Genomic DNA, 17,796 nt, shown 5'->3' on the forward strand with positions numbered 1-17,796 from the left:
TCTCAAATAATTGCTATTAGATAGAATAACCACGATCATACAAAGAACGAATAATCGTGACAGGCCTAGGATGCACTATATGCATATTAAATTAATAATCTACCATTTTGGAAATACAAAGTAGATCATTGAGAGTGAATAGTCTACTGAAAAACATTTCCCACTCTAGAATGTCGAACAGCCACAAGGTCGAATAATAGGCCAACTGTGCTATTCTATTTGAAGGCCTTTACCACCACTACCTGCAATCTTAAAAGAAAACTGCTGAATCGGATTCACTCAAAAAAATTATTCAAGGCCTTCTTAGGTATGACACATTTAAATTGTGTTCACTTTATTTAAATATATCTGATTAGGAATAATACGTATATATATTTAATAAGTCTAACGTAAAATGTATAAATAGTGTCATCTATGAGATTTCATTTCATTTGGTTAACTCAAATTAATTTGGCTTCGGAGAGCGTCATTTGCGCATGTGCAAGACAAGCTCAGAGAAGAACATGCTCAGAGGGTGTGGCCGCCATTTTATCGTCTGCCGCTGCAAGGACTGCAACGTCGTATTCGTTATTGGTAAGTATTATCTTGTTTGAGTATTTGTAATAAAGAATTTACCTCACTGTAAGAGGATGTGTAACTTATATCATGATTTTGAGTGAAATATGCAACAGCAGTGAAAGTTATGCAAGGTGAATTGTTTTAAGTGTCCCTTCGATAGCTTAACTTACTCACGCAACGTGCAAATTCTGTGTTAGACCAGTCTAACGATCCCGAATTTGACTGTAACTGTGCAAAATTGGTTCTTAACTTATTGGCTTGCTAGCTGGATTGATATATCCGTCATAAAATGAATTGGAGGCTTGCGATCGCCTCGATTGTTTCGGCGCCGAGTCTATTTTTAGCTGCGTCACTCACTCACGCTGAATTGGCCACATTGCGTTTTTCTTGATCAAATTTGACCTGCCTAACATGAAAAATAAGACATTTCACCATAAAATCATGAAGTGAGGTGTTCCGTGTTTCACAATCACCATATGACATTAAGCGCTGTGGGGGAAAAAATACACGACAGGCCTTTTTTGTTCAAAGACCTGTTTAAATAATTAAAACTAGAGGTAACGTACATAAGGTAGAACTTATATCTCAATATTAAGATTACTTTGATCATGTAAACTACCTATTTACAACATCGTAGCTGAGCTGCCCAAGATAAATCAGAGCAAGTGACAGACGGGTTAGCCTAAGTTACATCAGAACACCTGAAAAATGTGACAGAATGGACGATAGTCGTCTGTTTTTGACAATTGTAGACGATATAGACAATTGTACCAAGTGAACATTTAAAATTATTTTAAAATCAATTTAATTACTTGAGAGAATTGTAATATTAAGGGATTAGTTCACCTCAAAATGAAAATTTCCTGATAATTTACTCACCCTAATGTCATCCAAGATGTTCATGTCTTTCTTTTTTCAGTGGAAAAGAAATTAAGTTTTTTGTGGAAAACATTTCAGGATTTTTTTGTTTCGCTAGATAAGACCCTATTCCTCAGCTGGGATCATGCAGAGCCCTTTGAAGCACTTCAGAGCCCTTTAGAAATTGCATTGATTTGGACCTCAACTATTTGGTTACCGTTGAAGTCCAATGTGTGGAGAAAAATCCTGAAATGTTTTCCTCAAAAAACTTAATTTCTTTTCCACTGAAGAAAGAAAGACATGAACATCTTGGATGGCATTGGGGTGAGTAAATTATCAGGAAATTTTCATTTTGAGGTGAACTAATCCTTTAAGTGAACGAGTTGGGTAAAACAGAACCATGTAAACAAAAAGCATATTTTCATGTGAGTACTGGTTCCCACTCCTAATCAACATCTTCTCTTTCACAGTTTTATGAACATGACCAGGTGAACAGCAACCTCCTATTTATAGTAAGTCATATTCAAATATTCTGATTTAGGCTGCTTGTGTCATTTGTTAAATATGGTATCTTATAATACTTTTTTATTCTTCTTTTTAGGATTGTTTCTTTTTTAGTGCAAAGAATGTGTCCATCGAAACTAGCTAGCAGGTATTTGTTTCTGCAGCATTTTAGGCAGACTCATGTGTGCTTTAGGGGCAGTTTTCGCTATCCATGTCCATACACAGATTGCCCATGCACGTTTAGTACATGGAGTAAGCTTCTTAATCACACATACAAAATCCATGCTAAACAGGAAACTCCAAAGCCAGAAGAATTAACAACATTCCAGTATCGTGTGTGTTCATGCAAGGAGCTAGAAACAGAAAGATTATTTTCAACACATAAATGGACATCTCAGGCATAATGAAACAGTTCAGTGTATGTTTGTAGGATGTGCATTTGAAAGTAATATTTACAGTACATTTAACACCCACAGATACCGGAAACACAATCCACATTCATTAATAGACTTCAAACCCATTGTCGTCAGCCAGTGCCCATGATAGAGGTGTTCAAGAATCAATGGCCAGCTCTCTTTCAGCAGAGTGAAGTAAGTAAACATGTTATGTAGTGTTTTATTTTAGTCGATATTAGGTTCTTTTCGTAGTAAGAAATTGTTTTTTGTTGTTGTTTTTTTCCATTTTGAAGGTGTAAGCAGATATCCTGCAGATCACTACGAAGCCACTGCAGTCAATGCTCCTACAGCTGGACCACTTTTCAGATAAACTGATGCAGATCTTCAAGAGCAAAGGAGGAGTAAAGGGGCAAAAGATCAAAAACGCCCTGGCGATCAGAGACTCTGTTAGTATAAATGCATGCAATGTCTTCTGTTTTGTCTAGTTATTGTACAGCTTTCTGCATTTGGCTAATTTCAGTCTTGATTTTCCCCCTGACAACATAAACATCAGGAGAGAGTGCACCCTGAAAGGCCTGATGATCTACCTGACTGAAGATCCAGACTCTTTCTTCAAGGAGTATGTGGTAAGTGATTATTATGAATATAACAACAATTCTGTTAGTACTTTTATGTTTTAAAAGAATATATGATTGATTATTATTAAATGCTCAATTTTCATTTTAATTTCACAATAAAATATGTATTAGTGGAATAATCATATTTTGTTTTATTCATTTTAATAAAATAACATTTTTAATAGTAATAATTTTGCAGGGGTAATAACTTTGTGTATGCCTTTCGTTGTTCATCTGAACACAATAGAATTTGTAGAAGTTTTCAGATGTGTATGTCTATGTCCATAAAATGGAAATAAATGGCAGCCAACAATGTAATAGTAAAAGTGAAAAGTAGCAATGCAATTTGCTGATTACTTTTAAAATATAAAGGGTCAAATTCACCTGGGCTTAACCAAAGTGTTTTGTGTTTTGTCCAGGCCACTGAGGATGCAGAAAATGGGGATTTACAAAATCCAAAGAGGAGATTGTACAGCAGACATAGGAGTTGTGATCGAGGGCATTAAGGTTTTGAGGGACCTAGACTGCGTGATCCTGGCATTCATCATGCTGTTCGGTCTCATTTATGCTCTTGATCTTAATTTTCCTGACAACCTCAAGTACACCTTCAAGTTTATCCAGAAAATCCTAATGAATTTGGATGGACATAGGCTGAATGCAAAAATCCAGCAACTTAAAATCAAGCTGTTTGCATGAGATGTGCACTTTTTTTGAGAACACAATGAGAATTATTTGAGAATACATTGTTGTATATTGAGTCATTAACATACTTATGCACACACACACACCACACATTATTATTATTTTTTAACACTCTTACATGCTTTTTCTTACACACTTTTTGTGTGTATTTCTGTCGTTCTTGTCTTTAGGGATAGTTCACCCAAAAATGAAAATTCTGTCATCATTTACTGATCCCGGGGTTGTTCCAAACCTGTATAAATGTATTTGTTCTGTTGAACACAAAGGAAGATTTGTTAAAGAATATGGGAAACTTAACAGTTCTGGGCCACCATTGACTTTCATAGTTGTTATTTTTTCTTCCTACTATGGAAGTCAATGGTGGCCCAGAACTGTTCAGTTTCCCATATTCTTTAACATATCTTCCTTTGTGTTCAGTAAGAACAAAGACATTTGTACATGTTTGGAAAAAGGCTTTAAAATGTGTACTTGCATTTTTCTAAGTACTTTTCACATTAAATAACTATTGCACTATTGAGTTTTAAATAAAAACATCTCGATCAAGATTTGTCTCTTGTCTCTATGGGGTACAAAATAAGGATTTCCTAATTGTTTTTTTTAAATTAAATGTTCTAATTTAAGTTTAAGAAGCATAAAACTTATTTTTAAATGTATCCATTTCATTTAAATTATTTGATCAAAATTTAGTTGGACCAACTCATTTAAGTTGGTCAAAATTGAGTTGGACTAACTCATTTAAGTTGGTCAAAATTGAGTTGGACCAACTCATTTAAGTTGCTCATAATTGAGTTGGACCAACTCATTTAAGTTAGTCAAAATTGAGTTGGACCAACTTAATTACATTTCATTGCATGAATTAGTTTTTTATAAGTTGGGGCTACACATATTTATTGGATGGAAATCCTGCCATCAATTAAATTGAGTTTGTTCAATGAGTCATTTTTTTGAGTGTTCATGCGTCACTGTTGTGATAGAATGGTGCACTCAGACCATCAGATTGAAAGGATATAAATAGATGGGCAAAGTGCAAATCACCAGAGATCAATTAGAAATCACACAGTCACAAAAATCGACCTTGTTGTGGGTGGCCACTTTGTTGGCACATTGATGCTTGATTTTCATTTTACAGAGGGCGTAAAAATACACACAAAGGTTGCCACTCTAAAGAGCAATTCACTGAAAAATGATGGGCCAATTTTGAATGGTTTTCCTACCTCCTGAGTCAGAAAATGACCAGTGGTGAAACAGAAATAACATCTTGAAAAACTATTTGGGCAAAGCTGAATTAGATGAAGATAAACAAAATTGTGTTTGCTGAATTCAAATGTGTGGCAAAACACTCAGTCTTGATACTTAATTAGAACAAACACACACACCAAAAAAATAAGTATAGTAAACACTGTTTTTTAATAAAAAAAAAAAACATGACTGTGAACCTTTAACTGTCAAACTGCCAAAAATGTACATATTCATAATTTATGTACTTTAACAGTTATTGTATAAATGTTGTGGTAACAAAGTAGTAAAAAAGGACTGCAACATTATGACATTATGTTCATTATTTTATTGCTGACACAATAAAATAATGCACAACCAGGCAAAGTTGTGTATTAAATTAACAAAACATTACGTTCACAAATATCTGAATGTATTTTAATGTAATTTTATCTGATAAGCATTTTTACATTTGGTTAATGTTAATAATTTATAATAAAATTGTTATCAGTATAAGTTCTATGCAAAGCACAACATATAACTTAAGGCTCACATTCAGGACGCGTTTTTAGTTCAAAAACAACGAAAAGCGGAGAACAGCATTGCAAATCATTTCAGTATAAGGCAGGGGCGATTCTAGGATTTTCATTTTAGGGGGGCTCAGCCCCCAATGAGGGTATGATGTAAAAAAAAAAAATAATAATAATTTGTTTATGGTCTAATGCTCATTATTAACTAGTCTCATTCATTCATCCAGTAACATGCATATGGCAGGGTTTTAAAATCGCTGAGGTCCCGAATGTGAGGTATTTAGGGGGGTTCGGGGGCATGCTCCCCCGAGAAAATTTTGATTTCTCTGATCTACATATGTGCATTTTAAGATGTTTTGAAGGCCAAAAAAATTGGATGACAATAGCTTTAAAACCATGTGCGGGCAGCTGTTTATTTTTCTCTCCTCATCAGCATCACACTCTTTTTCTCTTTGTTTTTATCTTTTCCTCTCCTAAAGCTGAGCTTTGACTGATATAGGCTTTTAATTTTTGTCTGTCAGTGAAGAAAGTAAACATAGGGTCAACTGATAGGTTGATTTATGAATCATTTTCTCAGACAAAGCTACCAGGAAAGCTAGGTAACTAAGTCCATCTACAATGAAATATAAATTATTTTATTTTTTTAAGCTTTTTAGCCTTTATAAATCAACAATACGGTTGGTTATTCATCAAGTCACCCCGTGAAAATCTATTTAATTTCAAATCATTTAACTAACCAGCTAAACATGTATTAATGTAACTGTCTATTGGCAATATGATTAATCTGTTCTATATTCTGTTCTAAATAGCAACATGAATTATCAATTTTCCACTTCTATAAATAAAGTACTTAAAAGAAAATCACAAATCCCTTTACTCTACTCTTACTCTAATATATGTATCATGGTACAATTCTCCTGATTCATTATTACTTAATACAAAACTATATTTATTAATACAAAACAAAATAACTCCACATGATGTTTCTCTCTCTGGGCCATCTAGTGCTTTCAGACAATGATGTGTGTCTTTAATCATTTCTGTGCATGGCAGCATAATGTAATGCCGAAATACAAAATAATATGTTTTAAAGTTTAAAAAGAAAATTAAAATAAATCATGATCGTTTTCTAAAGTATGTTTTCATGGGTGTTAATCGCTTCATTTTTGTAGGAATAAAAAACAACTATCACACTGATAAGGGCTGAAGGTGTAGCCTACGCAGCGAAACGTATGGTATTGGATGAGAAACCGTCCCGTGTTGCTCCCAATGCTCAAGTAACATTACATTATGTAAACTGCAATGCATTTATGACAAAGAACTGCACCGATGCAGATGTAATATCATAGCAATCTATCAATAAATGCACTCACGACACACCTCGTACTCTCTGATGTTCGCTCTGCTCGGCGCCCCTGCAGATTGAAAATGCGCTAAATCCAAGCAGACTCAGATAAGGGGAGGAGCCGGAACTTGAAGCAGTTTGCCGCCGTTTCAAATGAGTTTTTTTAAAGGGGACTGAAGCGATCAAAAATGTATTAATCAAATATTTTTTAGGGGGGCTGGGCAGAAGTTTAGGGGGGCTGAAGCCCCCCTAAAAAGGGCCTAGTGACGCCCCTGGTATAAGGTTAGGTACGTTAGGGAAGCTGATAACGATGTCCTACCTTATAAAATTATGTTCTTATTGGATCATTTAGCCAAGTTCCCGTCCAACTGTCAAAGCCAAAATAGCGCGAATTAGTAACGGAAGACGAATGATCTCACGATTATCGGTTTATTGAGCAGCGCCCTCTGGTGATCAAAATAAACAAAACACTGAAGTACTGTTTTTTTTCTTTGGAAATGCTTTACAACAAGGTCTCATTTGTTAATTTTATTAAATTGAACCTTATTGTAAAATGTTACCTCTTTTATGGCAACAAAACAATTACAAGCAAAAGAACAATACACTATAGGATTACTAAAGTGTAGGCTATTATATTATCTTATTACATGGCTTGGTTGAATTCCAATGTAGAATGCGGTCTGTTATTTCTTGTTATACCATGGTCTGGGTGAATACTCGATTCTGATTGGCTGCAGGGTGTCCGTTAAAAAGTGATAATGTACACCTAGGAAAGGCGTCCCGTCAATTTGCCTGATGACAGTTCTAAATGATTGCGCTGGCTCAAACTCACTGATCAACTGCTGCGGTCGGGTCGCTGTGGCCACATTGCTTGGCAACACCTGTATACGGGAGATATTAAATAGTGCGCTCGACTTAATAAATAAAAACCCTCACGTTTTTGACTCTAAAACACATTAAAGTATTATTAATTGATTAAATATTTCTTTCTTTCGTAAGTGACCATGGTATAAGCGGGTTAATGCCGCTGCGCGTCGGACGGTTCACGCCTCCGCCGAAGTCCATTAATACCTGATAATGGACACCTCGAAGGGCATTAACCCGCTTATACCATGGTCACTTACGAAAGAAAGAAATATTTAATCAATTAATAATACTTTAATGTGTTTTAGAGTAAAAATCGTGAGGGTTTTTATTTATTAAGTCGAGCGCACTATTTAATATCTCCTGTATACAGGCGTTGCCAAGCAACGTGGCCATAGCGACCCGACCGGAGTAGTTGATCAGTGAGTTTGAGCCAGCGCAATCATTTAGAACTGTCATCAGGCAAATTGACGGGACGCCTTTCCTAGGTGTACATTATCACTTTTTAATGGACACCCTGCAGCCAATCAGAATCGAGTATTCACCCAGACCATGGTATAATACCTAAAAATGGACACCTCGTCGGGCATTAACCCTTACATAACAGACCATAGACTGTAACAGACCGCTTCAAAGAATAACACACCGTTGCCATGAAAAACAGAGCGTTGCTATGGACGCGGAACGGACTATTTTCTTTAGCGGAAGCAATATAATCGTTTTTAAATCAATAAACTCCTTTTTTAAATCAATATTTTGTGTCAAATTATTTATTTATTTTGTAGGTAGCCATGTAATAAACGGGAATAATCTTCTTTAGTGTAATAGGCTTCTTACTTATAAGAAGCCATTACACTAAAGAAGTTTTTACAAGCAACTAAATTCTTTATAGAATTCAAAATATATAACAACATCTTTCTTGTAAATAAAAAAGGTTTTTATTTTCATTTAAAAATTTTAAAATTTTCAAGGAACAGTACTAAAAAAAGTATAAATGTTTGGCTCATGCAGAAGTTTGTGGATGAATTCATTTTAACAAAATTCTAAAAGTCTCTCCAACACTTTGAAATAAACACACTGAAGAATGCCTACTGTTCCAGTTCTCAACTACTTCTTGACGTCACCTTTGGCTGGACTTTATGAATCCCTTTCTGAGCTCAGCAGTTACAGTGAAGCCTTTAATCTGATAGAGATTTGACTTTTCAGCCAAAGTCATTTTGTTGTTCTCATGGTGATGTTTAGCTATGGCTGTGCTGACTGGGTCTACGTTCACACTGCTCAAACAAACAGCTTGTGGTTGAGTCCCTGTTCCTATCACCAAAACAGTATTTTGAATTGTGGACGAATATCAAAGAAACCATGTGTCAATCCAAATGCTTCAGGCACAGTGCACTTAAAGGTAGGCCTACAATGTAACTTTTTTTTTTTTTTTTTTTTTATTAACACAATTTAAACGAGTCAATACATCATCAATATGTCTTCCAAAACGTTTTCGTCTTAACCTGATTCGGTTACACTGCTGCTCATAAAACATTCCCTAGGCTTAAGAGATATAACCAGTTTAGATGAAAAGCGAGCTAACTAGCTGAAGACGTAACTCTATACCCATTAATAGACATGATACTTCCTTGAAAATAAATTCCAGCTCAGCGCTATAATGCTGGAACTATAATGAAATGACCCTTCACAATAGATAATGCTTTACAATGAACTCTGTTAAGGCAATCTATCTGTTCAATAAAATAACTTACTCATATGTTGAGTAATACAAATTGCATTTAAAAATCCTCAGTTCTCACATTTCCGAAAAGCCATTCAATGTTGATTCTTGTTTTATTACGAGCTCTGTCTCGTTCTCTATCAGACTCCGATGTTGAAAGACAAAATAAACTTCATACATGGTTGAGTACATAGTGTAAAAGTGCATAGTGTAGTGCGTCATTTGGGACGCAGGTCACGCAGCTATAATCTTATTTGATCACTTGCAGTTATTCAGATTTGCCTGTAGTCTGAGTGTCCCTTTAAAACTTTTTAAAACTTAAACTGAGGGGGCACAAATAAGATCTGAGGGGGCAATGTCTCCTTTTGCATGTTATATCAGTAGCGTTCATGTGTTTTGAAGCGCTCGGAAGGGAAGGTGGGATCTCATGCTTTCAAAGCTAGCTTGCTATTGCTAGCCTCTCCAGAATTGCCTACTCTAGGCTACCTATAAATGGTTGAATACAAATCAGGCAGGAATTTGGAGCTGGGGAACAAAGATAGATTTGTGGGAACCCGCTGTGCTTTGGCGAAGATGTGATGCATGGGCTCAGTTCATGCAATTAATCTTTAAGGGGCTTTTTTTTTGTAATAATTTTTTTTTAATTATTTAGAGATATATTTAATATATATATTAATATATGTAAATATGGGAATCATTATTGTGTGAATTTGAAATAATTTCATTGGTCCATTGCTTTGAGTGGATGTTACTTTGTTTTACCATGTTATGCAGTAAATTTGAATATTGCAGAAACTGTCAGTTTGTGTGCATATCATTTTTGACCAATTTTGGCCTGTTTTCACACAAAGCTATTATAAGGCTTCATAAAACTTGGAATATAGTGCACAAGTCATATTAACTACTTTTATGATTCTTTTAAGGTGCTTTTGTGCACTTTGAAGCTGGAAACCTTCAGTTGTCATTCATTGTAATTGCTTGGAAAAGAGCAAGTACAAATCTTTAGAATTTGTTCTCATTGTGTTCCTCAGAAAAAGAGAAAGAAAAAAAAGGGATCAAAATGATGACAGAATTTTCAGTTTAACCCTTTATGTGTGTGAGGAAAAAGAGGGACTGAATGAAACAGCCATCTTGAACCAAGCCTGTCATCTTACTGCTGAATTTTCCAAGATAAAGAGCTTATTATGATAACTGTGCCACATCCAAAAGTAGCTTCAGCTCTGATTATCTAAATGTAATTTAGAAATGGCATTTTAATAACAACAGTTCATGGTAAATTTACCAGCACTGTCTATTACTTGATGTAGGAGCGCCAGAGACTGAAATCTCTGTGTATGGAGCGCCATCAAGTGGCCATATTTAAAACACACACTACGCAGTAACTGAGCTGTTGAATCAGATTTCTTGTGCAAAAAAAGCTCTGGGCACAGGTTGATGGAGGTGTTAATAGGTCTCTGCTGCACTGTAAAGCTGTTTATTTGGGCTTTGCAGGCTCTTGTTAAGTTAGACTACATCATGGCCTTTGCTGGAAGAACAAAGTTCAATTAAGGCCAGTGTTGCTGCTCGCACAGTTCTTGCCAAAGAGACCAATATGCATTAAGCTGCCAGTGAAAATCAACACAAGACAGGAGATGTAGCCAGAGATGAAAGAAAGAAAGTATTTTAGCACATTTCATACAGTATATTTGCAGTTTTGTGCTTGTGGAAACCTCGGTTGTTGGATCCTAAGTTACAAAACAAATGGTTCAGTGAATATTGCAGGAGAATGACTCGACGCCTGAGAGTGTTAAAAGCCGGTCACAGACAGCTGACAAAATGTTTTTACTTTTTATGAAGTGCTCTACTCATCACCTACACTCACAATATGACAAGTTTGTCTTTATTTGTACATGTACATATGATGAAAGTGATATTTTCAATTTCATTACAATATTCATACGTATAAATTAAAAAGAACAATTATTTACAAAGAAATACATCTATTTATTATTTATAAACACAAAAACACTATATTTACAGTATAAACAGTTTGTCATAAACATCATAAAACATCATCAAAATGCACCGAATGATGTCTGCAGATATTTGCATATGACAAAACCTATCGCACATAAAGTCTTCTGTCGTTTTTCTGTACAGCACGCCAATATATATCATTCACTGACTCTGTCCTCGTGTCTTTGGAGCTCAGGTAGCCAAGAATGGAGTTAACAGCCCAGAGACTGACCCCTACTAGGCAGAAACAGAGATGTGGGGTTTTCCATGCCGATGTGGTGAGCTGGGTGTGGATCAAGAAGACGACAACTGCCAAAGTCCCCTAAATGGATACAGATTCATACATGCTTAAAGTCACCATGAATGTTGCAGTGTTTATTATTAAAGCCCCCCTGTTGTCAATAATTTTATCCCTTAAAACAAATCTTTGATCACCAAAATGATATATTTAATTGTTTTTTCCTGTGAAAAAAATTCTTTATGCCTTAAAGTAGCTTGAATGTAACTCTACGTCCTTGCCTCATTTAGTATATGCGGAACCATTAATATTCTAATTAGCCCCGCATCCATTCACTCGCATCCACTCGGCCAACTTTTACTCAAGTTACTGCAGTAAACGCTGCACGAATGTATCGCTCTTTACAAGGTCGGAGACATAACGGTAATTAAGATGATCAGCCTTTTGCTTACTACGTTATCAAACAGCTAATAATGTGTTGCTAATGTTACACAAACCATGTTCCTATTCGCCATCTCAGTCTGCCTTTTAAAAATCAGCATCCTTAGAAACGCTTTGAACATCATAGATCGTCAGTGGAGTAAGACATATAGTTCATCATAACATCATATACATTATTCACCCACTATATTGCTAAATGCACACTGTTTTTCATATCAACAGAAAAATATACCTTGATAACCTAAGTTCTCTTGAGACTCCCCTGCTTCACAGCATAATTATTATGCTAAAGCCCGCCCACACGTTGATACTGGTTACAAGGTCTTTTTTCACTTCAGTTTTAAGGAGAAAATACTGAGCAATGGTGTTAACTGATGAATTTGCACATGGTTTGTCTTAAAGCATATTAAAAACACCACATAGACATAAAAAACATTAAAAGCTTAATTTTTTTTATTCATATGCACTCGAAATCTTTAATCACAAACGTTAACTCCCTCCCCCTCGAAAAGATGTCTGACTCTGTTCTCTTCATAACGCATGTCTTGACGGACTAAATATCTCCACTGTTAGTTCGCAGTGCATTAACTAATGTTAAAGTCCCCCTGTGGTGAAAATCAAGTTTTTAATGTTGTTTATATGTCTATGTGGTGTTTTTAATATGCTTTAAGACAAACCATGTGCAAATTCATAAGTCAACACCATTGCTGAGTATTTTCTCCTTAAAACTGCAGTGAACCAAAGACAGTCTCAAAAACACGGTTTGAAATCGCTGGTGTTTCTGACGTCACAAACTACCTTGTAACCAATCACGTCAATGTGTGATCGTCAACTAGTGGATCTCTGAGCTGGTGTGAGTGAGGCTACGTTTACACGGAAACGATCTGAAGAGAAAACGCAAAAGTGATCACTTTTTACTCTGCGTTTAGACGAGCGTTATGGGGGGGAAATCTGCGTGCATATGGTGACGCAAAAGTGTGTGAAATTCAATGTAGTATGCACTCCAGGCGGCTAGGTGGCAATGTGAAGCACTGATCGGTGCCTTCACTGTTTAGCAGACTTTTGCGTTTTTACCGTTTAGACGGAAACGCGACGGTGGAGCGTTTTTAGAATTTCCACTCTGGAGGGTGGTTTCACTTTTTTTGCATTTTTAATCCCCAAAAATGCCGTCGCCGTCTAAACGAAAGGCACATCTGATAAAATATTTTTACGTTTTCACCCGCAAGCGTTCTCGTGTAAACAGGGCCTTAGTGGAGGCGGGGCTAATTTACATATTCATAGAACTGCGTATACTTAATGAAACAAGGGTGTAGAGTTACATTCAAAGTATTTTAAGGCATGAAGATTTTTTTTTTCAAGAAAAAAACGTTTAAATATATCATTTTGGTGATCAAAGCTGAGTTTTAAGGGATAGAAAAGATTGACTACAGGGGGACTTATACATTATTAAAACCAAAAGTGGTATTTGTTATAGTAAATGATGAAATTAACATTTACAAAGATTATTAAATAGCTGTAGAAGTGCAGTTCATTATTAGTTCAAGTGTGTTACTGACAAAATCAAATCCCTACTTTTTTCTCATTCCAGAATGAGACTTGGAAATAGAGTATGTCACATTAGAGAAGAAAAGACTATTGCAATTTAAATCCAAACCTTAACAAGTCTGCAATATGTTTAGAAATCATTCTAATATGCTGATTTGGTGCTCAAGAAAATCTGTTATTATTATCAATGTTGGAAATCAGTATTTTTGTGGAAAACAATACATTTTTAGTATTGATGAATGGAAAGTTTAAAAGAAGGGCATTTATTTGAAATAGGTTTGTTTTTGTAACATTATTACTGTCCTTACCCTCACTTTTAATCAATTTAATGCATCCTTGATTAATAAAAGTATTAATTTCTTTCAAACTTTTGAATGTTATAGTGTATTTTTGAAGAATAAATTATTTGTCTGATTTCAACAAAACACACCTAGCAATATATACTACACTGTAAAAAATTACTTAATGTTAAAATATATATATATATGACAGAATTAACCTGACTGCATTTAATTACATAAACACAGGTCATTTTAAGTTTTACATGAAGTACAAATATTTCACTTTTCGCAGTTGTTACAATTTGCTTAATCGTGTGAAATCATCTGGGAGCAAATTTAAGTCCTATGTTAACAAGTCTGCAATATGTTCTGACAATGTGACTTACCACAGCTCGGCAGCTGAAGACTGATACTTCATTGGTTGCCATTTGTTTCTGAGTGGTAAAAGAAACAAAGCTGTCTCCAACCATCATGGCTCCAAATGCACGTGTGAGATGAAGATTATCCACAGATCCACTAATCTACAATGGATTGGTACACAATGGATTAATGTCTATGACAATAGCACCTAGATTAACTTTAGCTTCCTAACAACATGCTATACTTGATGACTGTTTTTTCCAGAGCTGCTTTACAGATTTACTGAACTCATTTCATATTTGATGAACTTTACACAGTTATTGAACGCAACTGAATCAATACGAAACTAACCTCCACTAAATAATGTCACTATTTTCTAATTGAACTCTATTTGCATAACAAAATCATTATGGTCCTGTTCCTCACTGTAAAGTCAATCTGTATTATATAAAGCGCTATATGAATAAAGGTGACCCGACTTGACTTGAATCAAACATCAAACATAGTCCAAGGTTTTTACCTGTGACCCAAGTAGCCATCCTGGAAAAAACAACCACATGAGGCCAAAAATGAAGTTGGCAAAAAAATCCATTTGAAGGAAAAACCTCTGGGGCTTCAGGGGCCGTTCAGATCGTTTCAAAGAGCCTTGCAACTGATTGTGATCCAAGATCAAAAGAATCAAACTGCTTAGAAGAAAGAACAAGAACACCGCCACATCCACCATGGGAAGCTGGAGAGTATGAGAGAACAGAAAAAAGTCAAGAGCACTGCATTTTACATTCGTCTTTAGATGCGTACCATACCAAAGTGACTTATTATAATTAAATGCTCACATTAGGTTTTCATTTACATGAAATGAAACATACATGTCTACGATCTCTTCCTTGAATGCGTCCCTCTTTGCAGACTCCCAACAATGAAAGGAAAGCCTATATAAAAAGACATTTAAATGTTTTATTTTATTCATTTTTTAAAAATGTAGTTAAATGTAACAATAAATACTAAATCGATGTGCCATTATACACTACAGTTCAAAAGTTTGGGTTGCATTTGCTTAATCAGAAAAACAGTAAAAATAGTCACATTTGAAATATTATTACAATGTAAGAAAATGTTTTCTATTTTAATATATTTTGAAAATATGAATTTTCAGCATCATTACTTCAGTCTTCAGTGTCACATGATTCTTCAGAAATCATTCTTATATGCTGATTTGGTGCTCAAAAACATTTGTTATTATTATTATTACCAATGTGGAAAATGTTGTAACATTTAAAAATAAAAACGTAGGCTACTGACCCCAAACTTTTGAAGGCTAATGTATGAAGAATAAATTATTTGTCTGACTTTGTTATAAACATAACACACCTGGCAATATATAAAAAAAATATTATGCAATATGACGGAATTAACCTGACTGCATTAAGTTACACCAACAAATTTAATTTTAAGTGTTAGGCTATATCAAGTACAAATATCTCATTAAGACAACAACTTCTTTTGCAGTTGTTACAGTTTTAAAGGGACATCCTACCTTAACCCTTAAAAATATATGTTGGTGTAATCTAATAATAGTCATCATACCACATACATTTTTAGATTAGGCTACCTGACAAACAATATTTATTAAACAATGTATATTAAGCTTGTGCATTGCACTTACCACAAGCCTTGATATGGAATGAGCAGAAAGAGAAAGTGGATGGTTGTTGCTTTTAAAGAAAATGAACTTAACATTACTGGCAACCCACACACACACGAGTGAGCGCGTTACTTCAAACTGCGCGCTTCCGTCACTGACGCTTTCCTGCAACACACGAGCGTAACGCTTTACAAACATATTACCATAGTAACAATGATTTCAGCAAAGATGCACAATAAGTGTCTTAATTGTAATACAATAGAACAAAAAATCTGGAGCTTCCAAGCGGCGTACACAGAAACTGTTCTTGTGTTTAGACAAGGAGCGTTGCGTTTTTACAACGCGTGTTAAGTAATGACGCGTCTGGTGCGTCAAGTTTCATTCAAATTGTTTTGAGTGAACTTGCCCCTATGACTTTCACTATTAATTTGTTCCAGTTTCAAAACTGCAGTAGCCTATGGTATTTTATTGGATATTAGCTATGGCATTTTAAAGAAAACAGAACGTTTGCCATTTTGCAGGCATTTTCATACAAAACGATTAGGTTTGCTGTTTATAACACATTGCTGTATATAATTAGGCTACATGATTTCACTCACACAGCAAGTAAAGACCCACCTCTGAGGAAAAAGCCAAACTGGAACACATCCGATACGCAATGCTGAGTAGCAGTCCTACCACAAGTTCGGCTGAAATAACTTGACTTCCAATTACTTTCACCCTGGTCGTTTTCATGTTTGGTTCACAGTCCGAGTTGGGTGGTGAACAATGTTTTCAGTGCGACGAGGAACTGCATTTGTAGCCCACTGGCTTCCAAAGCCCTCACATGCCCTTACGTCAGCATGCCCTTACAAAACCTAATTATGAAACTCACTGGAGGGGTTCCTCAGTTCTCTTAGGTAACACGGTGCTGATGGCGACTTCATGTTCTTCTGGCTGCAGACACTTTCTAGGGTGTTACGTAAAAATCAACGGGAATAAAAACGTGCCCGCGGGGTGCATTCAAGCCAGGACATTAACAGATAAGGAAGAGTGAATTTCATTTAGATTCTAAATATAGCCTTGTATTAGACTGTTAAACCATAAAAGATATACGCTTCTCAGACTACTATATGGAGAAATAAGTAGTCTAAATATAGAACACATTCACAAATAAATAAATAAATAAATAAATAAATAAATAAATAAATAAATAAATTATACAATGATCGATCACGGGTTTGGCCCTCCCTGATTGTGTAATGTAAGGTTAAACACCCTTATGTATAACATTTTTTGGCAACCCTTCACTCATTGGAAACCCATAAAGCAGCTTAAAGCCAAACATTCATCACATGATTTTTCCTTTAAAAAGTTTTTTTGAACATTTAAGCAACCTACCTCTTGGATAAGATCCAGGCTAGCATGCTGGGATACTGCAGATCAAATGATCTTAATTCACTTCTTTTTTTTTTTTTTTTTCTCAATAATTAACAGTTAACATTCTTCTTCTTATTTTTTTTTTATATATAAAATCTGACTTTAAAATGTAACAACAATATGATATTATTATATTGGTTGTGGCTAAATCTGCCATTCATAGGAGGTCAGTTTCAGAGATTGAGAACTTCTGTTTTCTGAAACAAAGCTTTTTGGTTGAAAAATACGCTTCCTAAAAAAACTGATCTATTTGATTAATTGGGAAAAAAGAATGGACAAACAAAAAATAACAAACAAATGAAATCATTTAGAAGGTATCAATAAGAAACAAAGAATAATTGTTGTGCATAATTAAAGTAAACTTCAGTGATAATCAAATAATATTAACAACAAAATCTTTATTCATATATCAGCACATGACCAAGGCCAGTAGAATTGACAGAATATATGCATATATAAATTGATGCCATATATATATGTTACCAGGCAAAGTGTGAAATCCCGGTATTGTATAGAATGCCCTAGGCAATGTATAGAATGCCTGATGGTTTATATATGTAGTGTATC

The 17,796-nt window shown here is 35.1% G+C and overlaps 1 protein-coding gene and 1 long non-coding RNA gene across 2 annotated transcripts; one reads left to right on the plus strand and one right to left on the minus strand.

The window, feature by feature from the left end:
- The first annotated feature begins 510 nt into the window (after positions 1-510).
- LOC308680302 lies at positions 511-2,749 on the plus strand. Its single transcript, XR_014028904.1, has 4 exons — positions 511-573; positions 1,887-1,928; positions 2,397-2,510; positions 2,609-2,749. It is a non-coding gene; the product is annotated as an uncharacterized lncRNA (long non-coding RNA).
- Positions 2,750-10,924: 8,175 nt separating this feature from the next.
- On the minus strand, positions 10,925-16,806 carry LOC308680784 (uncharacterized protein). The gene is made up of 6 exons (XM_081349120.1): positions 16,429-16,806; positions 15,832-15,975; positions 15,035-15,097; positions 14,689-14,898; positions 14,195-14,329; positions 10,925-11,625 (listed from the first exon to the last, which is right to left on the minus strand). Exons 1-6 carry the CDS (start codon positions 16,543-16,545, stop codon positions 11,410-11,412), a joined length of 885 nt encoding a protein of 294 aa, XP_081205246.1. The 5' UTR covers positions 16,546-16,806; the 3' UTR covers positions 10,925-11,409.
- Positions 16,807-17,796: the final 990 nt, after the last annotated feature.

Source organism: Scardinius erythrophthalmus (assembly GCF_964197995.2).
Source record: "Scardinius erythrophthalmus genome assembly, chromosome: 20".
NCBI classification, from domain to species: Eukaryota; Metazoa; Chordata; class Actinopteri; order Cypriniformes; family Leuciscidae; genus Scardinius; species Scardinius erythrophthalmus.

Excerpts from the sequence above, each read along its gene's own strand:
- LOC308680784 (XM_081349120.1), bottom strand. The coding sequence starts at position 16,545 with ATGAAAACGACCAGGGTGAAAGTAATTGGAAGTCAAGTTATTTCAGCC. Across the intron at positions 14,330-14,688 it reads GATGGCTACTTGGGTCACAG|ATTAGTGGATCTGTGGATAA; the intron begins GTAAAAACCTTG and ends AATCCATTGTAG. Across the intron at positions 11,626-14,194 it reads TCTTCAGCTGCCGAGCTGTG|GGGACTTTGGCAGTTGTCGT; the intron begins GTAAGTCACATT and ends GTATCCATTTAG.